At 39.2% G+C, this 25,260-nt stretch overlaps 2 protein-coding genes across 2 annotated transcripts in view; one reads left to right on the forward strand and one right to left on the reverse strand.

Moving 5' to 3' along the window:
• The window catches only part of SYN1 (synapsin I), an 88,323-nt gene that overhangs the window by 26,230 nt on the left and 36,833 nt on the right, over positions 1-25,260 (forward strand). The window contains exons 2-5 of the mRNA XM_029286349.1: positions 988-1,045; positions 3,520-3,611; positions 7,847-8,003; positions 9,027-9,116. Of these exons, the coding sequence (XP_029142182.1) occupies positions 988-1,045; positions 3,520-3,611; positions 7,847-8,003; positions 9,027-9,116 (397 nt within the window). The remainder of the gene's footprint in view (positions 1-987; positions 1,046-3,519; positions 3,612-7,846; positions 8,004-9,026; positions 9,117-25,260) is intronic.
• Positions 11,324-21,405, reverse strand: TIMP1 (TIMP metallopeptidase inhibitor 1). Its single transcript, XM_015826589.1, has 6 exons — positions 21,336-21,405; positions 20,517-20,685; positions 16,527-16,624; positions 15,759-15,876; positions 13,320-13,441; positions 11,324-11,627 (listed from the first exon to the last, which is right to left on the reverse strand). The coding sequence occupies exons 2-6, from the start codon at positions 20,641-20,643 to the stop codon at positions 11,418-11,420; spliced, it is 675 nt and encodes a 224-aa protein (XP_015682075.1). The 5' UTR covers positions 20,644-20,685; positions 21,336-21,405; the 3' UTR covers positions 11,324-11,417.

Raw genomic sequence — 25,260 nt, forward strand, 5'->3', positions numbered from 1 at the left:
CTTAATTCATCAATTGTGCATTAATCACAAGTCATTGTAACAATTGTCCCACAGGGTTTCCATTGAATAGCGGGCTCTTGTGAAGTCCAGTGAGGTTTTTTTCTGGGAAGAAACACTCAATTCAGTTGTCCAGCTGATATTAATGCAAACTTTGGCAGCCTTCTAAAGCTCAGTGAAAGTGTCTATTTCAGTCCTTGGCAGGAGTGAATTATTTTTTCTTAGCAACTTGATGGACAGGGACGAAAGGATGGAAAAAAGAATATCATAAAAGGGAAGATAGAAGGGAATGGTTTGTCTCCTTAGTGGTCTTTCCCATTGTCGACAAGAAGCTTCTGAGAGATTTCTGTCCTGATCAATGTGTGTTTGTGTAATACTCCAATCCTGTGTCACGCATGGCTTTTGCCCTTCCAGATAGAAGTGCTATCTGGAGGGAAAAATGTCTTCTGCCTTAGAAACAAACAGGTTATGGCACATTTACTACATCTAACCATCTTTATATTCTAAAGATTTTCCATTTTAAAAAAGATTTGGAAAATCTCAGATGAAGCCACATCACTTATGAGTCCTTGGATGGGAACCAAATTGATGGATTGGCAGACATCTTAAATATCAACAGGGATGTTTAATTGTATTTGGAGATGATGCTGGCTAATGGTGGAAGATTCCTGAGCAAAAGTTACCAGAAGAAAATCTGGTGAAGTGTAGTTCAAATCTGCCCTGTTCTTGGATGTTCTGGGTTTCTCCAGATTTACCAAGGAAATAGAAAATGATGGTTTAAAAGAGGTTAAGGTGTGGCATCAGTTCAAACTGATACATCTTGGCTTATCAGGCTGAGCTTAGATTTGTAGCATAGATCTTGTAGCATAGATCTTGCTTCATGTGCTATGAGGAGTGAGTATGTATATTGACTCCATCTGGAATCATACCTTGAAGAACAGTCTGACTTGGGGGTAATTTAAACATTATGATGTCTTTTCCTTTTTCCAGGGCAAAATATTTCAAGGGGAAGAAACTTCATGGGGAGTTGGACATCAAGGTTGAACAGGTAAGTCAGGAAGCAAATATTAGGGACTGACTTCTGAAATCCTTATCAGAGTTTCAACCATATAGCTTTCCAGTTATTGTTCGGCTGCAGTTTCCAATTTCCAGCTAGGGCTGGTGGTATTTCACTTGCTTATTGTGCATTGGCCCCTGTTATTAGCGGGATCCGTAATTTGTCTGGCCTGACCCTCAAAAGTAGCTTAAAGCCAACTCACAGTTGTCCTCACATATATTGACTTTGAAATAGTAATGGAAGATGCAAAGACATGCCATTCAATCAAATGAATGCCAAATGACCTACCTACCATTAGTCATTGTTGACCTTGGAGGAACAAAATTCTTTTTATTCCTGTTCTACACAAAAGGAGAAGCAAATAAATTACTAGTGTCTGTGTTCCACATTCTTAGTTTACATTAGATCTGGTAATATGCAAACAAATTAGAACAGTACTATGATAGGGAACTGCAAAGCCCCCAAGCTACCTTTCACCTTAAAAGACAATGAAACAATAGCATGCAAGTGAAGCCCTAGAGCTGATAACAGGCAGAAAGTAGGAGTCCTTTTCAATGGGAGAAGAAACTCCCTCTGCCTGCAAATATTAGTTTTACTCTGGCTTCAGATATATTCGAAAGATTGCTTACCCACAGAGTTGATGTTATGGGACTGCATAGGAGCATTGGTTCTGTTGCAAAAGTTTTTTGTGTGGAGGTAAACAAACATTGATTGATGCCGAAAGTCCTATTGCCTTGTGAGGAATTTAAGGAGTATTTTAGGTGCACCCTTGGTTAAGGGTAAGTCTACATGGAATGTTTGCTTAGGTTTCAATGTTGCCTCAATTGAATTGCAGTTTACTGAACTTAAAATGTGGTCTATAGACCTTTCAGTTTGAATTGAGAATACATCATAAAATACATACTGCCGGGGAAGGTTAGACACATGAGCAAGATATATTTCAAGGAAGCTACCTCACCATTAGATTATATTTTTCTGCTGAGAATCTATTGGATAAAGACGAGGGAGGAGAGGTGTTAAATTCCATCAGCATGTAGTTTCTACATTTCTGCCCTTAAAATGAATCTGGGAATGAATTCAAAGTAAGCAAGCCTGATGGGAATCCCATCCTATTTTCCTACTCTAGGGTAATTCCAGAATTAGTTTTTTCAAACCATTCCAGTAAAGTCTTATCGTATATGATTTATGGGGGTTGCAAATGGGATGGTGAACTTCTGTCTACCTCCAGAGATTATTTTCAGCCTAGACTTTTGTGATCATGATTCACAAACTGGATTGTAGTAGTTAAAGTGTTGGACTAGGGAGGTCTAGGTTCATCTTTAACCATGGGCCAGTCACTGTCTCTCAGCCCAATCTGTTGCACAGGTTTATTGTTTGAGAAGAAACAAGAAGCAAGGGCTGAGCTAAGTTGAGCTCTGAGGTTTAGAATGGAGTATATATCTAACAAAGAAGTAGTTTAGTGTTACACGTGCAGCCTGGCCATTTTTGACTATTTTTTTTTTAAAAAAATCATGATTAATGCAAACCATGCAAATGGTTCAAGTGATACTTAAAATATATAATTTTTATCAGGAAGCACTTGGGAAGTCTCCGAATTTAGAAAAGGTTTCTGGAATTCATTTAATTGAGGTCACTCTGGTTTTCTGGCCACTCTCTGGGAGCTGAGAATGGCTATAGAGTATCATCTTAAAATTCTTCACCTTCTGCAGATAGCTGAGGACGTCCATACAATTAAAACAGGGGAAAATAGTTTTCAGTTGTAGCACTGGTTCCATCTTAATTTAATTATCTCAGATGCTTTTTCTTGGTTGTTTTCTTTTTCTTATCACTAATCTCATTCTTTTTTATTCCATGTCATGTTGTTACAAGCTTTGGTCTTAATAACTTAACTGAACTTTGAACTTCCTTGTGTTCATGTCAGAAGCACCAAGGGGCTCCTGGATTGAAAAGATTAGCTGGTACATCACTGTTGCTCAGGGGACATCCAGTTGGGGGCTCCTTTCATGTCGTCTTTAATGTGCCCACCGAAGTGGTACCTATCTACCTACCTGTGATTACTCACTTTCTAACTGCTGGGTTGGCAGGAGCTGGAGTGAATGACGGGAACTCGCCCTGTCACAGGGTCTTGAATGCGGGCTTACTGATTGTCACACCAGCATTCTAACCACACAAGCCACCACACTCCTACTTTGGACTAGTTGAGGAAGTTGTTTGCTGTGATGGGCAAGTTTCCTTCAAATGTAACTTGTCTTGTCTCACTGACTTTCTGACTGAAATATCTGTCCGTACTATTAGCTGGACTTCAGGACGGTCCAGGTCCCGTTTGCATTTGTGGATGGAAAACTTGCTCTGTGGGCTGGGGCAATCATCAAGGGTGTCCCCTTACCTTGAAAAGTTGATGGGGTGACAGCTCTGAGAATGTATGAATGTGCTACCCATATATGGTTTTGTCTTGTTTCTACTAGGCGGAATTCTGTGACTTGAACTTGGTGGCTCACGCTAATGGCAATTTTTCTGTTGATATGGAGGTTATACGCAACGGGATCAAGGTAGTACGGTGAGTAGAAACATGGCACTATCCGTAGTTTATTACGATTGTTCAGAATGTTATGTATTTATGTATTGATGGTTTATTAGGCTTTAATATATTTCAGAGGAAATACCGAGTTTGATTTTGACTCCTGACGAAATAATCTTTCATCTGGATGCTTAAGTAGTGTGTTAAAAATTGTATACCAAGTTTATTCAAGCCTATTATATAACTAGAGGTTGGGAACTTTCATGAAATTAGCAGTTACACAAATCTTTGCTTTTTATGTGTAATTTGCCCTGGCTGACCCAAGAGGAGAATATTGTTACTCTGCCCAACACTGTCAAACCTTCAAATGCTCTGAATTCAGCCATATTTCTTTGCTTTTCGGTTGCCACAGCAATGGGAGGGGGGGGGAAAGATGCATTCTTATAGTTTAGTCAAAACAATAACTTTCTTGTGGGAACCAAGGACAAGCAGCCTTAATATTTGGCGGGCTGGAGCTACCGTTAGGAAGCCCGCCAAAGGTGTTAATTGAGGATTGTGATTTATGACACATAAAGGGTGGGGAGTTCAACTTTTACTTTGTAACCTTTTTTTTGGGGGGGTAAACTTTCAATCTTGGTTTCACCTATGTTCGTGCTGATATTATGTAGCCATTAAAAGTGTTCTTTGAGGAAAGCAATTGCCTCAGAGTTCTTATTTCTACTGGTCTCATTTATCGGAACCATGACAAATACTTTTCTGATTACTGAGATTGTGCAGTAGAGTGCAATGTTAGTATCTAGTACAGTACAGTATATGGTTATCACCTCTAGAACTATAAAATGATACTCACTGCAGGGTTATTGAAAGGTTATTGAAGAGTCTAACATTTCTGTGGGGTTATTTGACTTTCTAAATAATCTTATTTATCCCTGCAGCTATTCTTCTATCTTCGCAGCTCTTTAAGCAACATTTGAAAAATCAACTCTTCCTCACAAATTTGTGTTCTCCTGTGTTCTGCTTTTCCTGAGTGCCCCTCCCAAGCTATCATATACAGTATGTCGGTGGTTCTCAACCTTTTCTTCACCACAGACCCCCTTTAAATACCTTTTGTGGCCATGGACCATAGCCACAGACCACCAAGACTTAACTCAAGATTTAAATCATAACATTTCTTCAAGCCTTCGCGGACCCCCTGTGATGACATCACCCGCCCCAGGGCCACTGCAGTATGAAATAGGTGTATTTCTCCAAAGTTATTGGACTTAAATCCCCATTATGCCCAACACATCTGGAAATTACCAGATTGGCCAATGCTGAAGTAGATTGTTCATTAATAGCGATTCTAACTTATGATGAAAGCTTGCTATGTTCTCAAATGGAAATCTTTCCCAGCACTAACTGCCCAAAGTCTTTTAAAAAATGAAAAGTCAGGGATGCTAAAAATGGGACCTTCTTGTACCAATTGTACCAATTTACTGTGTGAGCCGTGGTTCTTTCATATGCTTTGGGTCTTGGTGAACAATCAGATAAGCCACTAAATGAAGGATAACTGAAGTTGCAGGGTTAGTTTTGCAAGATAAACTTCAGATATGGACCCCTTATCTGATTCAGGGCTATAGGATGGGAAGTAGGAAGCTTTTAACTTTTTCTCTCTCATCACATTCTTGATCTGAATTTTCTACCTGGACTGTCTCCCCCTCCCCCCATCCCCAGACACATCTGGTATTATTTGCATTGGGGAGTAAGCGTGTTTATGCTGATAGTCCTTTCCCCTAAGTAGACATGGATGGGTCTATAAAGTTATAAGGCAGCAACTTCAACTTAAAGGAATTTTATTTAACTTTTAGTCTGGAGCAAGACTACAGTGGGGACAAGTCTTCCTATCTTGAACTGGATTGGTTTTCTTTAATACAGGGGTTGTACTTTGAAGTGCACGTACAAATGCACAGACTCAGATAATGCAGTAATTTATTCAGACTTCAGGATGAGTGTGTGATATCAGCAAATATGCCAAAGATAAAATAAGTAGATAAATCCTTCAGGCACAATACATTTAATTCAATCAGTAAATCTATTAAAATGTCTGGATGAATAAAATGTTTTTAACTACTTGGTTTCTGCTAAATGTTGGTGCCAGATCAACCTCTCTGAATACTCTTGGGGCAGCATATAGAGACATCAATCTTTGTTATGTCAGGTCTGACATAGCCTAAAATGGGACATGGCCCAGGGGGCCTTCCAAGCTGCAGAGACTGCAGTGAAAGTGTTGGAAGAAGCCTCGAGCGTCCATGTTCTGATAATTGCTGGGAAATTTCTACTAGAGCTTGACCACCCATGAAGATTGAATTGTGATGGCAGAATAAACAGTGCGCTGTCTGGAAATTAGTATAGTCTGTGAACACATAGTTATTGTTTATCCCTGAGCTTGGGAATGTGGCAGCCTTGGGTTTTAATGAGTAAGCGGTTTCATTTTCCTCTGGTGATCGAGGAAACGGAGACCAACTTGAATCAAGACTAATGGACTACTTAAAACAAATTTTGCAAATTGCACGGATACTTAAAAAGCTGTGAATTTCCTGTATTTTGGATCTCAACGTGTTATTTTATCTAACCCTGCAGATGTTCTGTAGCCCTCTCAGTGGCAGTAAAAGTCCAAAGGAAAGAGAACATATTGAGCAAGAGGGTTTGATTTAGGCACCTCAAATGGAAATTATAGATTAAGAAGCAGGTTTTGTGGACAAAATGCATTAGATTATTTATCTTGGCTCTCCTCTCTTTACATATTTACACCTTTCCTTCCAGGAGCCTGAAACCAGATTTTGTTCTGATCCGTCAGCATGCTTACAGCATGGCTCGTGGGGGAGACCACCGTGGCATTGTTATTGGCTTGCAGTATGCAGGCGTGCCCAGCGTCAACACTTTGCATTCCGTATACAACTNGGCTGAAATCTTAGCCATTTCTGCTAAATTTGAAACTTTAAATGCCCAATCTTCTATAGTAGGCAAACAATCCGTTTTCCAACATTGAGCTATTAATAATCTCGCAGCAGTTATCAAATTCAGCATCAATTCCATTTCTTTTTTATCCAAATTTTCCATAATACCCAACAAAAATAACTGAGGCTTAAACTTTATCTTTGATCTGAATTTTCTACCTGGACTGTCTCCCCCTCCCCCCATCCCTAGACACATCTGGTATTATTTGCATTGGGGAGTAAGCGTGTTTATGCTGATAGTCCTTTCCCCTAAGTAGACATGGATGGGTCTATAAAGTTATAAGGCAGCAACTTCAACTTAAAGGAATTTTATTTAACTTTTAGTCTGGAGCAAGACTACAGTGGGGACAAGTCTTCCTATCTTGAACTGGATTGGTTTTCTTTAATATAGGGGTTGTACTTTGAAGTGCACATACAAATGCACACACTCAGATAATGCAGTAATTTATTCAGACTTCAGAATGAGTGTGTGATATCAGCAAATATGCCAAAGATAAAATAAGTAGATAAATCCTTCAGGCACAATACATTTAATTCAATCAGTAAATCTATTAAAATGTCTGGATGAATAAAATGTTTTTAACTACTTGGTTTCTGCTAAATGTTGGTGCCAGATCAACCTCTCTGAATACTCTTGGGGCAGCATATAGAGACATCAATCTTTGTTATGTCAGGTCTGACATAGCCTAAAATGGGACATGGCCCAGGGGGCCTTCCAAGCTGCAGAGACTGCAGTGAAAGTGTTGGAAGAAGCCTCGAGCGTCCATGTTCTGATAATTGCTGGGAAATTTCTACTAGAGCTTGACCACCCATGAAGATTGAATTGTGATGGCAGAATAAACAGTGCGCTGTCTGGAAATTAGTATAGTTTGTGAACACATAGTTATTGTTTATCCCTGAGCTTGGGAATGTGGCAGCCTTGGGTTTTAATGAGTAAGCGGTTTCATTTTCCTCCGGCGATTGAGGAAACGGAGACCAACTTGAATCAAGACTAATGGACTGCTTAAAACAAATTTTGCAAATTGCACGGATACTTAAAAAGCTGTGAATTTCCTGTATTTTGGATCTCAACGTGTTATTTTATCTAACCCTGCAGATGTTCTGTAGCCCTCTCAGTGGCAGTAAAAGTCCAAAGGAAAGAGAACATATTGAGCAAGAGGGTTTGATTTAGGCACCTCAAATGGAAATTATAGATTAAGAAGCAGGTTTTGTGGACAAATGCATTAGATTATTTATCTTGGCTCTCCTCTCTTTACATATTTACACCTTTCCTTCCAGGAGCCTGAAACCAGATTTTGTTCTGATCCGTCAGCATGCTTACAGCATGGCTCGTGGGGGAGACCACCGTGGCATTGTTATTGGCTTGCAGTATGCAGGCGTGCCCAGCGTCAACACTTTGCATTCCGTATACAACTTCTGTGACAAGCCTTGGGTGGTGAGTGGCAGAAGACAATGCTTGAGTGAAGAACCAGATCTGTGGTGCTGTAGATTCTGTATTCAAGCTGGACATAGAAAATTTAATGTTGTAAATTAAGGAATGTACAAGGTGGAGGATTTCTTTATTTTGTGCACAAAGAGGTATTCAATCTGTATCCAGGAGGGCTCACTCCATTTTGCTAACTTAGTTTTAAGTTGCTTTTGGATAATGTAAAATGTGCAAACACAGTCATTCCTGCAGTTTAAGAAACAGTTAAACAACACCTTTGCAACAAGAGAAGGTAGTAATTTTTAAAAAAACAGCAAGTAATGTCAACTAATTAAAACCTCTGAGTAAACAAAAGTGCTGAAATAATTGCAGTGCTGTATTAGTTACTCTTTCCACAGAGAAGCTCTTTCTCTTTGTCATCACATAATCTATCCAAGATGCCAGCTCTCTTAACTCATAGGTAAGCTAGCTTAGAAGAGGTGATCCTAGAATTAACTGGTTCCCAAACTCTTTATGTATTTAAAGATAGGCATGAGTGGCACCATAAGTTGGACTTGGAAGGAAATGAGTAATATCATTTTTCCTGGTTGAGTGAGTTATAGGCATGAGTGGCACCATAAGTTGGATTTGGAAGGAAATGAGTAATATCATTTTTTCCTGGTTGAGTGAGTTATCATTTTGGATGCTGCATTCTATATTATCAGAACCTTTTACTTTGTCTTTGAGGACAGTCCATAGATAGCATAATACAAACATGGCTAAGTTGTGCATGTCTAGGCTGACTAGGAGTCAGCTAGGTGTTACCAATGATGGTGGACATCGTGTAGGATTTCTGACATTTGCAACAGGTTCTGCTAATAGAAACTTTCCTGTTCAGACTCAAGTAGAAGGAAGGAAAAAGGCAGGAGTTGCAAAGTTGAAAAAGGCTGCCGGGGGGAGGGGGGAGATTGAAAGCAAAGTTAACCTTAGAAGCTTGTGGAAATAGATTTAGAAATATCTTCCTTGTTTCTTACTGCACTGTCTCTCCAATAGTTTGCCCAGATGGTCCGCCTGCAACGCAAGCTCGGTCCGGAAGAATTCCCCCTCATTGACCAGACATTCTATCCTAATCATAAGGAGATGGTAAGTTGGACTGGCATGGGGAAGGCTGAGGATCTTTCTGATTATGTGCTGAGACTAGAACATTCTGAGTTCTCTGGCTCCTTTAATAATTAAAAAGGCAAGTGGCCATTTCTGAGCGGGACCATTGAGGGTGACCATATTTATGCATATATCTATGCATATAGCTAGCCGTGTAAATGTGGTTTTCAGATATAAAACATGTCATAGTCATTCCTCCTCAGCTAGCATGTCTTCATTTTCCTTTTTTTTAAATAAAGTTTTATTAATTATTTTTTAAATAGAATTCAATAGTAATCATTCAACAAAACATGTTGTCTGAGTATCTTATTCACTAATACAAATTAAATTCCTAATCCCTAAATCTTTTCTCTAACCATTGATAAAATAGGTCCCAAGTTTGAAAATGTTCTGTTTCTTCTTTCAATCTTAAAGTAAGTCTGTCGATTTCCGCATAGACTAGTATTTTTTTAATTATTTCTTCTCTGATAGTGTTTCTTCGTTCATCCAGTATTGTGCAAATATAATTCTTGCCGCTGTTAATCGCATGTAAAATCAAATGTGCACTTTGCCTATCAAGTTTTTCTGGCATTATACCTAGTAAAAGAAAATTCAGGTTTATAGTTTCTCTAACATTTTTTCTAACCAATTTTGAATTTTTGTCCAATATCGCCTTGCTTTAAGTGCATGTCTTCATTTTCCTGTTCAAGGATGTGTCATGCATGACAAGGCTTGACATCTTAATGAAGTTGCCATACTTCAACCTGCACTTAGTTTGGGTTTTTAATCATCTGTTCATGGTTAACATGACTCCAAAAAAGTAGGTAAACTGCATTTGAGCTTCATGTTAGAGCTAGTGTTGGAACTAGGAGTCCAATGACAGTGGATACTATTCTCTATCCAAGAAGCCCACGGGATATGTACACTCGTATCCACATTTTTCTTACCCATTTTGTTATAAACTTATTATTTACTAGCAAATGTTTTCTCATGCACCTTCTAATGAAAGACTTCATCTAGTGGAGGCAGAGGTGAAATACTCCTATGTGGCCAATAATGCTTGCAAGAAACATTTTCTCTCTCTTAAAGGTGATGAAATTAATTTTCTCTTAAAGGTGAAAACAAATCCTGATAATTACTTTAATCAATGTAACAGATAAAAGATTAGTTTAATGAATGTAACATAATAACTAATATAATGTAAAGTAATATATTGAACAATAAATATAATTCTGGTATGCAAAGGCTCAGATTTGGACCCACTTAATTTGCTTCAGTATTCAATACTTACTCTACTATCGGGCTTCTTTTTGTTTTTGCAAGTGGCACACCCCTTTTCTGCCTATGGAAAATGTATTATTCTCATGTATAAATATTTGTGTTCTCTTTTTCCATCTTGCCATCTCCTGGAGGCTAATTTATGCTTGTGACCTAGCAACCCCCTTCTCACAACTTCATTCCTGCCCTCCTTTCAATTATTTCTATTGTGAGGTGTAGGCAGAGACTTTGAAACCAATATAAGCCTAGTATAATTCTAAAGTGCAGTGATGAAAACCAAGCTGTAGAAGGTCAGCTTACTTTAGAATAGTTATTTTCAAAGTGCAGAATCATTTTGTGTGGTCTTGGGATGCAAAGGATGACATTTCCCCTTGGCTATCCTCTTCCTTTCTAGCACTCTTGGCAGGAACTCAGTCATTCCTTAAAATACATACTTTTCTGCTCTTTCTTCTAAATCCTGTATATATATGCGCATTGCACTCCTGTGACCTTGCAGTTATTTAGTGATGGCTTTAAAAGTACTTTTCCTATGCTTAGTGATATGCTGTTGTTAATGACAGTTTCTTATTCCCACACTGGATATCTGGCTGAGCTGTGCAGTTTTGGAAGATGCTTTCTTTACTTCTAATCCAGAATGTGGGCAGTGGAATAGTAAACTCAGGACACCCAGACAGGAAGAAAGACTTGGGGTGGGGGAGGCTAGGGTTGCAGTAGGAAAACTGGAAGGCACTTTGCAGGCCATTGTGCAGGCTACTGAAAGCTTCTGCTGCTTCTTTTGTGAAAATTATTTACATACATTCTTAAGTTTTTTTTCCAGGAAAAAAACATCTAAAGTGTTCCCTTGTGTTTTCCTTAGAGGATTCACTGTATCCTACTGTAGAGGCCATTGCTACTGTCTTGCCAGAACCAGGACAGAATTTGAGCAAGCTTAATTGTTGGAATTGGCATTTATTTAAAAAGAGACAACTCAGATAGAAACGGAGGGATTGTCAGGGAGAGGAGTACCACTCCAGAGTCCATAGGATGTCACTGCCTCAGGAGGTGAGACTTGCGAAGGGACCCAGGTCCTTGGGAACTCAGGGATTGCCAGGTGCAGAAGCTAGAGCTTTCAGATCGAGGCAGGCAAGCCAGGCGCTTGGCCTGGAGACCATCCCATATCCGGGACATGAACCCATCTGTCCATAGGCACTGGTTGTCGGAAGAGATGAAACATGGCATGGAAAGGCAGGCCATGACCTATTGAAAGAATGGCAGAAGAACATAAGAATAGTATGAGGGAGACGTTCCTCTCGAATATCATATAATACTACATTACTGTTAGTTCTGCTTTGCTGTTATCTAGGATAGGCAATCAAATACGATGGGGCCAAAAAGAACTCAAAAGTTGTTGCAAGTTGGAGATTTACTGAATGTCTTATCAGAGGGCTCAGTGTTGGAGAATTGTTTTAATTTTAATAGAATATACTGTATGCTTTGAATTGACAGATAACATTGGCTGTGTCATTTGTGTATTCCTTTAGAACCAACACTCAGGCAAAAGACACTTTAACCCATCTTCCCAAGTCATGTCACCATTATCCATTCCATAATTCATTATTTACCAGAGCTGCTCGTTCCCATTTACAGTACCTTCTGCCTCTGTGGATGGGTAATTGATTCTACATATAACAAGCTGCATCTTTCTACTTTCCCCTTCTCCCTTTTTTTTTTTTTTGCAAATACACCCACTATTACTCTGCTTTATCCTTCTAGCTTTCCAAGAGCCTAGAAGCTTTTGCTTCTTATTGGTTGTCGAGAAGGAAAAATCCTTCGGATCCAGAATGGAAATTCAGGATATTAATCCTTTTGTAGGCTAGGTTTAAAAAAAAATTCTATCAAGATCTGAATGAGAGTCGTGGGTCTTCTTCCTCTGGAGCCAGCATGGTAAACAAAAATTTTGGAGGAGGTTGGTCTCTTCTCCTCCAGATCAGTCATGTGCATGGAAATCTATGGAACCTTGTACCATCATCTACAAGGATTGCATCTGTGGCCTGGCTAGACAGATTGCTACCGTAGATAAAGCCATAAATATGGATAGCCTTCATCAGCCTGAGGCCCTCCAGATATGTTTGACCTCAATCTGCATTATTTCCCAGCTGACATGAGCAGACATGTCAAACACAAGGCCCAGGGGCTGGATGCGGCCTGCGGTTTCATGTGGCCCGCGAAGCCATCCTGGAAACAGTGAGGGAATGGCCCCTGCTGCCTTGGCCCTGGCCGGCCAGGAGCCAAAGTACAATTTTGTGGTGGCCATCTATGCTGAAACGCATTCAGTCTTAGCTCCACAAGGCCGTCTAGAAACAGCGAGGAACCAGCCCCTGCTGTATCGGCCCCGCCCCCTGGGTGCATGCTGGGGAGGTGTCACCCTTTATGAGGAATGAAGAAATGGACCATGCCTTGGCACTTGCCCCGGTCCCACTCCCTTCTGCCAGAGACCCTCAGATCTGTCCCACTCCTGCCCAGGCCCCCACAGGCACCCTTGACGCAAATGATGTAGAGCTGGCTATGCCCACCCAGTAGGCCACACCCACTCCATCCACGCCCACCCAGTAGGCCGCACCCACTCTTGCCACACACCCCCGACCCCCCCCCGAGGGCAACCGCAATGCTGATGCGGCCCTCAATGAAATTGAGTTTGACACCACTGTAGTAGAGCCAATGACCACTATACCTGGAGGTTTTCAGAACTGTAACCGTACCCACTTAGAGGGCTTTAGGCAGAGGAAAGTTAGATAATGAGCTATAATTTCAGCTTTCAGGACCAGAAAGAACGCTCTATGTGTTTCTGTGTGTAATGTTTTTTTTGGCTAGCCTGCAAGCCTGCCTGCAAGCATTTGCTTCTGCCGTCAGATCCCTGAGACAGATTGTTTCCTAGACCCAGACACTCACTGTGCAGTTGCAGCCCTTGCTGTAGTCAAGGCTCAACCCTCGTTTTTGCGCAAGAGAAAGCTGAGACCATGGCTGGATGAAGGAGCAGGCTGTGATCATGACGCGATCGCCATCCAGCATCCCTGTTGGCCAAGAAAGAGAGAGAGAGAAATTAAAACGGGGAATATAAAATTTCTATCTGACGCATTAGTTGCAGATTTTACTTTTATGATCAAGCTTTGGCTCTCTGAGTATCCTGCAAATATATTACTATGGTACATCTTCACCAGCATACTGTGCTATTTTCCCCTTGCGGGGATGAATAATGAAATTAAATGTTGCTTCCATGGTAAGGCAAATTCTTTGCCAAAATTTTTTAAACTCGGTCCCCCTGAATGAATAACGCATGTGGAGTTAGGGAGCTGGTGGGTGGTTTATTTTGTTTTGTTTTTTATTTTGGGCTTCTTCCTTTGTTGGTATTGCATCGACTTACCTATATGGAGAACTTTATAAAATATTTCTCTCCTTCTCACTCCAGATATTTTATTAAGGATTTATTCTTTAATATGCCAAAAGCAAAACTGAAGCAACCAGATTTCAGCTAAACACTGGGAAAAAAGATGCTTTAACAGCATGGGTTATTTGATAGTGCAACTGGGAAGGGAGTCACTGGAATGGTTTAACCCTTTGACTTAAAGATGTGATAGTTCTAATCTGTATTGCAGATTCTTTGTTAAGCCAGAATATAGATTAAATCAAGGTTTCTTCCAAAATTTGAGACAATATGACATCTTTTTTCAATTAAACGAAATCTGGTATGCACTGTGAAATCAAATCCTATACTATTCATATGTGCCCATGAATTTCTGTGCATTTAGTATGGGGTTAAAGTATTTATGATAAATAATAAAAGTTTTGTGTTCTGTATCTTGGGCAATTCATTCTGTATTTAAATTTCTCTTTCCCACAAAATGAACAATAGACTTTTGCTTTTCTTTTTTCTTTTTCTATTTAGAGCAGAAACATATTGTTTGAGTTGTTTATTATAAGCAGCTTTGAGGTCAGCCTTGGCAGAACCACTCACTATGGGGTAAAACTGTTCCTGGACTGTGTCATTTCAGACTGCAGGTGGGGGGGCTGAGTTTTGAATGCTTGGTTGAAAAAAAAAATTCACTGCACACAAAAAGTAGATGTGAGAGAGAAAAGCTTTGGCCTGGCCTAGTTTTTCCATGACGTGCTGGTTTTCTAAATGTAAGAGGTGATTGTTTTTCTTTTGGGAGGAACTCTCTAATATGTAGCTTTGTACTTATAGTTGCAACCAAAATAGATTTTCTTGAGGTGATTGCCTAGATTAGTGAGATTATATGACAAATATTTTAAATAAATGGCATGAATTCCTTAATATAAAGAATGCCAGCAAGATTAATATGACGGTCAGGACTAAGAAAAGAGCTGAATTTTACAGGGAGCTGTGAATTTCCTATAATGTTCTCTGTCTTGGAGACATGTTGTGCTTCAGCTTATCAGTTTAATATTGCTAATATAATAAATTTGAGACAATATAACATATTTTTTTCAATTAAATGAAGTCTGATATGCACTGTGAAATGGCAAATTATTTTAGACAAAAGCCTTTTCCAGTTCTCTATGAAATGTTAAAGCTTTGTTTTGCAGCTTTTGAATTACAGCTTCAAAAGATTGGCAAACGTTAGATACTACTAAAACTGAAACCAATTGTGAATGGTTGGGTCTTTTAGTTTTAAATTATTTGGGGGGGGGGATTCACTATTCCTTCCTCTTCCTTTTATGTTCCTTCCTCTTCCTTTTATGTTAGATATGACAGATTTCTTCAGTTTTTCCTCCCATTATTTATGTTTTTCGTAAGAACATTTATAGGCTTGTTTTGAAACATTTCTCATCATGCTCAAATCTGTTTTTTATTAAGCATCCAAAACAAACGTCCAAATTCTTTAGCTATAGGATATTTTACTGATTTTCAAACTATGGCCCATGAAGGTGTATGCCACACCATACCATATTCCCTGGTACAAATGTAAATATAAACATATATTTTTAAAAACTAGCTTTTAGCTAGTTTAAAAATCTTGGAAGAGCACCAAATCTCAGAAAAGTTGGGTGTTGTCGCAATCTTGTTAGATTCTTGATGTTCTTGCCTGAGATTTCATAAGATTTAAGACAAAATCTTATGAGATTTGGCATGATATTTAATGATATTTCAGTTATTAATATTATTAAAGAAATTTTGGAGCCTTGTGGCTGTTACTAATGGGATTCATGTGTGTTCTGGTTCCTGCATATGCTAGTTACCGACCTTGAATGTATGTGCTGACCCTCAAAAATTTATGATAATGTTATAGTGGCCTATACAAAGATAAAAAAATAAATAAGAAAGACTGGATTTGTTTTCAATTGCTCCTGGTATTAGGGATCACTCCGTACCTGCAATGACATACTCTTCCACTTTGAGTGGGCCCTTGTGTTCATAACCACAGAGACTTTCCATAGATGGAGTATAGAGAAAGCGGACGTCTTGCATCTCTTCTGGGCCCTTGTATACCTGGAAAAAGAGAAAAACAGGAATGTGTACAGGGTGGAGGAAAGAGGGAGAATTATTCAGACCAGGAAGGGACCCCCATGAGGAAAAAAAGAAAGTTAAGGCTGCAACTAGAAGACTTATGTTGTATCTGCTATTCTTAGGTTAGAGTTCAAATCTCAGTTTCAGTATAAACTGGTTGAACCACTAGATATCAACCAGTTTCGCATTTTCTTAAAGTATGTGAAGACTAATGGCATGCTTCAATAACTTTAATTGGATTTTCAGACTTAAGCAATGATGGAGGAATGAGACAGCAATCAAATAACCAGAATCCATTAAATGTATAATGAAAAACGCAGAGTCGAGCAGTTTCAGATAAAGATATCCAGTGAATTTTGTTTCATATTATTTTACAAAAATATTTTTTCATAGACTTGTGTCTTTGAACTGTTGGACAAGGCTTTGTAAAAAGCATCTTCTGTTAACAGTCTCCTTAAAGGCAGCTTTGGGGGGGAGATATTAGTGGGTCTCTTGGTTTCTTTCAACCATGGAAATCACTGGGTGATTTTGGACCAGTCACAATCTCTCAGAGTAGGTTAATTCACAGTCTTGTAGTGAGGTTGCAGAAAGAAAAGGAAATACTTGTCAAATAACTAAGAGGAAGTGCTAACCTTGGTTGTTTTGATTTCATGGCGTATCCACCACACAGGTTCTCCCACAGAAATGTTCACATGCTGCTTGCTGACACTCACAAATTTGCCTCTGATCACTACAAAAAAGAGGTGGCAGGTAACATCATGTTTTCCTCAATTCTATCATTAATTATTACTTGTTTCTGTAGTTTTAGCTGAAGGATTGTTTGTGATTCTTTAAATTCCTGGGACCTCAGATAGAATTGCTGGCTTGATTTAGTCAGCTTGAAAGCTTTAAAGTTCAATTTCTGTCTGGTATCCCTGGATCCTGCTATAAAATGATACACAATGTCTGGGTAGGGTCAGTGGTTGTCCTTCAGCTTTTTATATTGGGTGATTTTGAAATGGTTGTAATTGTAGAGAGCAGGCAAGGCGCTCTTATTAAGAAATATCTGGATTCTTTTTAGGATTTAGAGATATCCACTACACTGATTCTCATACAGTGAATCTGGAGTTACATTACTAGCTATTTAATAATAATAATGATAATGATGATGATGATGATGATGATGATGATAATAGTAATAATAATAATAATAATAATAATAATAGTAGTAGTAGTAGTAGTAGTAATAGTAGTAGTAGTAGTAAAGTTGGAAGGGACCTTGGAGGTCATCTAGTCCAACCCCCTGCTCAGGCAGGAAACCCTATACCATTTCAGACAAATGGCTATCCAGTCTCTTCTTAAAAACCTCCAGTGTTTGAGCATTCACCGCTTCTGGAGGCAGGTTGTTCCACTGGTTAATTGTTCTAACTGTTTTTTGGACCATTGAGAATTATTCTGTGACCATACATTTGTTCTCAGAAATTATGGGAAATGCATCTCTTTTTTCCCTCATCACCTCCCCAGAATAGGCTTTGAACACCATATCCTAGGTTTGTGTGGAGATGGTATATGATGGTGAAGGACTTGACTTCAGAGTGAAAAGCCAATCTGAATTCTTCCCTGCAGTCCACTCAAGGAGCTAGTGCACAAATGCCACGTCAGTAATTGGTAACAAGAATAACAAAGGACATAAAATAGATGAAAATACATTTACATGCATCTCAGATCTAACAACATAGCCAGGAACATCTTTTACACAACAGTATCTTTCAGTTAAGTTAATTTGAACTTTCAGTTATTGGTTGCTGAGTGTGTAGTAACAAAGCCATGAGCGAATCTGCACCAGTCTAAAGAAAATTACAGAGAGAAAAGATGTGGAGAAGTAATCTGTCTATCCCTCAAACCCCCCCCCCTTTCCTGAAGTTCCTTTCTGTGAATTTTTTATCTAGAAGAATGCAGAGGAGGAAAATGGTGTGTTTTCTTTCTTTCTTTCTTTCTTTCTTTCTTTCTTTCTTTCTTTCTTTCTTTCTTTCTTTCTTTCTTTCTTTCTTTCTTTCTTTCTTTCTCTTCTCTTCTCTTCTCTTCTCTTCTCTTCTCTTCTCTCAACTCCTCTAAACTATGGCTCACTATGTTTATGTGTGCTATGCTAACAGCACCGTGTTGTGAAATCAGAATCAGGAAACCATGAATAGTATAGTGCTATATTGTTAGGTTATGTTTGGAAAGAATCAGCGCTCAGGTATAAAATACCTGCTTTGTATGCAGAAGACCCCAGGTTTAAAACTCAGTTTTCTCTATCTAAAAGAATCAGATGGCAGATAAGGGGACCGATCTAGAGAATCTAAGGTTGTGTTTGCACATCATGCTAAGCTGTAGCAAATGGTGGTTATAATTGCAGTCTGAATGCATTCATTCCCCTATATTGTTTTCTTCCCATCTCTACCACACGGCAACATATTCCGCTCTTACTTGTTTAGTTGTAAGGATGTCATAAGGCTACTGTTTTAGGACATCTGTGAACCTGTGCTTTGTTTTAGAGTAGCTTTGCCTATATGATATGCCTGTCCTAAATGACTAATTCTTAGCTGCAATGGGACACTACTTGAGGGCATAGACACAATATTTTTAATGACAAAACATATGTAAATGTAGCCAGAACTGGTCAGAATAGTTAGTACGGGGATCTAATCTGACTCTGATATGTAGTAAGGCTATAAATCTGTGTTATAATTTAATATCTGTTTGTTCTAATTTAATACCAATGATACCATCTGGAAGTTCACTGCATGATTCTGAATATCATCTCAGCTCCCCTGTCAGAGTCACTGTCTTGATTAATTGGAGGAGAAATACTATGGATGCTGCTTTGAGTTTGGAGGGCGGGGGGAATGGCAGGATATGAATTAAGAGACAGCTAGAGATCACCCATCTCTGTGCTGAAGGCATTAAAACAGACTAGATAGGTATTTCATTACCCAGAGGTGAACCTTTATACTCATTCTTTTTCCAGCTATTACTCTTACTCTTCCCTGAATGTTATATAAAATCCAGGCATTTTTCAAACAACGAGAACAAAATTGAAACATCTCAAAAGTTTAAAAAAAATTGAGTCAAAACAGTTGAAGAGAAAATATGTTGTGCATTAGAATCAGACATACAGATTAAACTTGTCCACTTGCTTAACTTGTTCTAAATGGTAGATATTGAATTTTCTACTAAGAGATATTGCAATCTGGTAAATAATACCTTCCAGAAATATGTGGATTGATTCCTTTGAATAAAGGAATGGCAGCAGAGATTGTATTAATAGCACCCTATAGGAAGAGTGCTAAACATCTGTGATTTGTATGTGCATAGTAGCATAGTACTTAATAAGATTTCAAAGGGAATAAATTCATGTATTTAAATGTTTCCACAAACAGGCAAGATGGATAAAACCCCAGCATTCCGTGATACGTGAACAACTTTCCATTTAGACTGCCAATTTATTTAGCAAGGTTGGGGGCCATCTCCTCTGCCTTTAACAGCTGCCTGACCTGTATATCCCAGCAAAGGAAAGTTTTCTGGCATACATTAAAAAAATTTTTTTTTGGGGGAATAGCATAATTACTATACTAGACTGCTATGGAAAATTACAGAAATTCTGCCAGAAGGGGGAAAAAAAATAAAAGCTGGCAATCTTATTTCAGTTGCAGTAGGCTGAGGAGTTGATGGGTGGAAATCTTCTCTGCCTTTATTCTTTGGAAGTGTTCCAGAGTAATAAATTCATAGCGGTTCTAAAAGTCCTTCAACCTCCCCGTCCTATAAATGTGAACATTATGGCTACAAATCATGATCATTATGTATTATTTCCAGGACCAGTGATAGCATGTTTTTCTGTGCCAGTTGCTGGGGAACAAGCATAGAGATGCTTGAGGGTTTTTGGAGGCATCTAGTTAAATATTATAGGACTCAAAAATGCTGGCTTTAATAGACGGTGCCAGAGAGGTAGTTATCCAGCAGGGCTCTTTTTCCGTCTTTAGTTTTCTAGACAAAACAAGTGTTTTGGGTAAGAGGAAGGAAATAAGCCATCGGTTTTGCAAATTGCAATCTCATCTGGTTTCTCCCCCCCCCCACCCTATACTGTTTATGCCTCTTTTTTTTTACAGCTTTATTCACCCCAGGAACTTTGAGGGTCACCAAGTCCAACCCTTTGCTGATGCAGAAAATAACTACTTCTCTGATAGGTAGTCATTTAGGCAGCTGGGGAAAAAATGAGAATGGAAGAGTTTGCTTTTTTCCAAGGGAAACTGTTCCACCATCAAGCAGTTATGCCATCAACTTCTTAGGAAGTTATTACTAATGATTGGTTAGCATAGCTTTTCTTGTAATGTAAAACCATTGATTTAATCTAAAGTGCCCTTCGGGGTAGCCGAACCTAGTTATTGAGAAAATATTTCCGTATTTGGAAACAAAAAAAAACATGACTTTACAAACTTGTAAGTATATAGCAGATCGCAGCTAACGAAAGTTATGAGAGAGGGATAGACAGCAGATTGATGGGCTATAGCAGAAATGACATCCTGAGAGAGTGAGATAAGACACAGGAGAGAGGGAACGATTGAATTTTTATTACTGTATCTATCTACGATCCAGGCACTCACCAATATCAGCACTGCAGTAGGCAGACTGAGGATGTCTAGGGGCACAGGAACAGGCTGCTGTTGGATCTGCCTTCAGACTGAGGAGAAAAACGCCGACCGCAAGGAATCTGCACATTTTAGAATCCATTTTGCAGGGAGGAGGCAAGGAGAGAAGTCGCTCAGACGTAGCCTACAAGACAGAGACAAAGTGTTATTCCAGGAGAAGAAATGGCAGGAAATGAAGGGGGTGTGAAAAAGAAACATCAACTATGAAGTACCAGTAAAAACTCCTGGACTTGGGCAACCGTTGGTTTCCCTCTTTGCAATAAAGCTGGTGACAAGGAGGGGAATTCCTCACTGCCTGGATGAACACAGCTCTTTGTGTTTTGTTGTATGGGCTGGGCAAGCAGGGCAGGATCTAAATTAAGGGTTAGATGACTGAAGGAGTGAGCCCAGTGTGGGGAAAGACTCTGGTTTCATTTTGCTCAATTTATTTACGGTGGCCTCTTCATACAGGAAACACCCTCCACTGCCACCCGGCACAGCCTGGGATATTTACTTGAAAGAAGAAAGCCTTAGCAGAGCTCGGGGTGACAACCTGGCTGAAAAAACAATTTCTAACTTCAGAAGTTCCTGGGTGTCACAGGAAAAATAAAAGATAAAGGGAGAGGGTGCCAGGATTAAAAGAAGGGGAAGGTCTTCCTGGAAATGATCAGAGTTTTACCAGAGGAATCAGCTGAAATTTCAAAAGTGGGGAGGTTATAGAGGGATCCCCTTGAGGTGGGAAAGAGAATCTAGGGAGGACTTGGCGTCCTGCAAAATAATGGCCCTTCCCCTCACCTTTCTCTCTGTTGCAGTCTAGGCGTCTCCTGCCACTTCAAGACTGCAGCTCCCAGCCCATCGGATTGGTATTTAAAGCTCACCCCGCTTCCCCCATGACTCCCCCTGCTTTTCCTGTCCTATCTGCCAAGGGGGCGTGACTGATCCAGCCTGCGGTTTTTAGCAGAGAGCCAACCATGCCAGGGTGGGGTGATCAGTGCCTTTAGAGATGGGGAGGAAGGAGCGGCCTTAGCAACTTCGGAGGGAAGAATTTGTCAGGAAGTTTTGGATTACTCAACTGAAAAAAAGAGAGATGGTGATGATGATTTTTTTAGAAGGCTGTCTTTGAAGGGGAGGCAGCCAGGTGAAAATTCAAAGGGTGTCCAGAGGGTGGCACTATAGAATTGGTTCCCTCTCAGAATGTCGGCCTTGTTAAAGTAGATGGTAGTTGGTTTAGGCGCTGTGGCAAGTTATTTCTCACCTGTTACCTGACTGCCCTTGCCAGTTTTCTGCCTATTGTCTCTCTGCTGACAACTGTGTCCATGTGGTCAAACTGGACATAGTCAGTCTGTGTGAGATTAATAAGCCAGTCTATGATTTGAAGGAAGGACAAACTTTTCAGTCAGAATGAACATACTGAAGTTATGGTATACAACATTAGACTAGACTAGACTAGACCTGACCAGAACAGAGAACAGAATAGAATAGAACAGAACAACTGAACAGGCAGATTATGCAACCTTAGGGCTCTGAATTTTCCATCTGTTAAATCATAAAGCTTGCACAATAATGATGAATTGTTTTAATGAAAATATCATCTTACCAGCCAAACCTTTTCCTTCATGACAAGCTCTTTCCTCCTCTGTATCATACTCTTATATTTCTCATTACAGGTAGCTCTCGACTTTTCAAACTTAATGAAGCCTGCCCATTATGGTCATACGTTATGACATCATAAAATGGGTCACTCATATGACCAGACTACCTTTTTTTGCAGCATTAGTTAAGTGAACCAATTATTTGCTATGCTCCGATTTTGCTGAAAACCAGAAGTTTTTAGGAAGAGATTGGACAACCATTTGTCTGAAATGGTGTAGGGTTTCCTGCTTGACCAGGGGGTTGGACTAGAAGACCTCCAAGTCCCTTTCCAACTCTGTTATTCTAAAACCCTTTGTTGCTGTCTTGGTGTCAATGTGCTTCACTCTTGAATTACAATAACAAACCATTTATGAACAGTTTTTCCAAAATGTTAAGCACTTACATTTGAAAGGGTTTTAGATTAGGAAAAAAGAATTTGAAAAATGAACAACATCTGTGTTATGTCTTTTGCTGACTTTATATAATTTTTACTGCAGAGTTAATTTTCAGAAATACTTTGGATTTAATCTGTTTTTAATCTTTAATCTTTTTTGGTTGTCTATTTGAAGTATCTTTCCTGATGGTATTGTATTTCGGGTATCATATATATATCTTAGTTTGCAATGGAAAAATGAGCAATGCTAATAAAATTAATACAATGTTCTGAACATTTTAGGAGATTTGACTGGCTACTCCCAGAAATTGATTATTTTATTTATTAATATAGAAAAATACCCTACACATTAATCTATATTGTCTATACGTTAATTTACTGTCTATTAAATAGTCTGCACTGTTCCCTGTGGCCTTGTTCACTTCCCTTTGGGTGGGAGGGGGGGTTGTCCACTTGATTTCAATATTTTCTTTTTAAGCCCTTTCAGTAGCACATTACATACAGTTGAATGGAGGTCATAAATGAAAAAAAAAAGATTGCCCATCTGCCAGGGAGTTTGATAAATCTGTTTTTACTGTTTGCCTGGTGGGCTTCTGGTTCAGGTTGGTGGATTAGAAAGCTAAACAAATATCAGGGAGAAAACGATTTGAATTTTTTTAGCTATTTGTAAGTCTTTGGGAATCCTCTTTGCCCTCAGAAGATGGCACAAGAGTGTGTACCCTTGAAACTATGTTTCTACTTCCTTTTTTAGTTGGTCCTACGTACAATTTGTGGGGCATGCTGAGTGCAGCTAAGTGTCAGAACATAACTATTACGATTGTTTTCTACTGAATGACTCAGAATAAGAGATTCTGGATCCTTTCCTCACAACGGATTAGTAAAAGTCAGCACATGTCTTGCTACAAAAGCAAAAATCCTGAATGTCATCCAGACAGACGATAGTCAACACATGGCTACTTCTGAGTAAACAATAATCCTGGATGTCACTCATCCAGACTAATAGTCAGCACACAGCCAAATCTGCAGAAGCAAAAATTGCTAATGATGCTTTGTTTATATTGATGATTACCCCAAACATTAATGTACTCCTTGTTCTGTTCCTTCCGTGAGTTGAGGTGGCCAGACAAAGCTCCAAATTTGAATTTATAAGGAATCACGTTGAGGGCCAGGCGTCTCACCCAGCATAAAATTACCCCCCCAAATTTTTTTTAGATAATATATCTTGTGCTTGTTTATTTATTTAAAACAATTGGGGTGTGCTTTTGCAAAATAACCTGATCTGAAGCACAGGATACAGTGTAAGACCAGGACTGTCTTGAGTGGCAAGGTCAGGATTTTCTGGTAGTTGTTATCTTGGTGCTTACTTCATTTTTAAAACTATGTAAAACCTATTTTAGGATTTATACTGTATTTTTAATTATTTCCTGCCTGAAAATTTCACCACTTTTTAGCAACTATAATTAAAGGAGCTATGGGGGGGGGGTTTATAAAAATGAGGACAAATATGGCCCTAGGGCTTAAGTTGTGGTACCTCTGATATAAAGGATAGTGCTACTTTTTCCTACCATTTCATAAAAGGCCAGACTGTGCCCTTTTTCAACCTTATTCTAAATTCTATCTAAGTGGTTATGTATGCAGTTGAGTGTATGGGATGCTAAGTTACCATGTCATACATCCTTGTTGCTGCGTACACTCTGCTTTCTAGGAAAGACACTCTGCACATCTTCTGAAGCATTGTTTGAATATTTCTAATCAAGAATGCTAGCCACGAGAATATTGACACAAAGTTCATAGTAAGAGCAAAGGCTTTTTTTTAAAAGTGAAGAAACCTTTTTGGGCTTCTTGAAGCCTTTTCCTCCTAGCTCTCCTTCTTTATAGAAAATGGTACATTGATGTTTGGAGTTTTCTCACAAAATGACCTAGAAGTGTTGCTTTAACAAACAGCTCAGATTTCTGGACTTTGCAGAGGTATGGTTGTGTTCTGCTAGAGAGAGACTTCTGCTGCTGAATCCTCAGAAACTGGCTGAAATGTTTTCATTGGAAGAGCAAATGAGAGGTTTAGAAGTGACGTTTATTGAAAATGGTAATTTGCTGAACCCTTTGAAACATATTTGAATTTTTAAAATCACAAAATGATTTGGAGCTGGGCTTTATTTGTTTGCAGGAATTGTAGTCCTGCCACAGTCCATGATGCCAGTATCCTGGATCAAAAAAAATATATACTGTATCCTCGGATGCTGAGTGATTGCTAGACGCTGTAGTATCCAGAAAAGTGTAAGGAAGCCATGTGATTTTTCTTTATATCTTCACATGCTGAGAACATTGTTTAATCCTTTCATGGGCATTTCTTGCCAGGGATGACAAAAAAGAGGATACAATACAATGGTGGAGCCTGGCTTGCTGAAGAAAGTCTGGAGGAAATAAGAGCAAGGAAACATACTCTTCCATGCCATGCCCACATGACTCCTAATCTCTATCCAGCTTCGTCATGCTTATCTAGGAATAAATAGCCAGAATCTGGCCATTCAAGAGCTTCTTAAGTTCCGCCCATAGCCATTTTCATGTGTATGTGAAGGAGAGGGAGAGGGAGAGGGAGAAGGGGGAGAGAGAGAGAGAGAGAGAGAGAGAGAGAGAGAGAGAGAGAGAGAGAGAGATCTTCATACTATTCCTCCCGCTGGAACATGAATATCAGAA

This window comes from Protobothrops mucrosquamatus, unplaced genomic scaffold (assembly GCF_001527695.2).
Source record: "Protobothrops mucrosquamatus isolate PMUCROS unplaced genomic scaffold, P.Mucros_1.0 scaffold_13, whole genome shotgun sequence".
Classification (NCBI taxonomy): Eukaryota; Metazoa; Chordata; class Lepidosauria; order Squamata; family Viperidae; genus Protobothrops; species Protobothrops mucrosquamatus.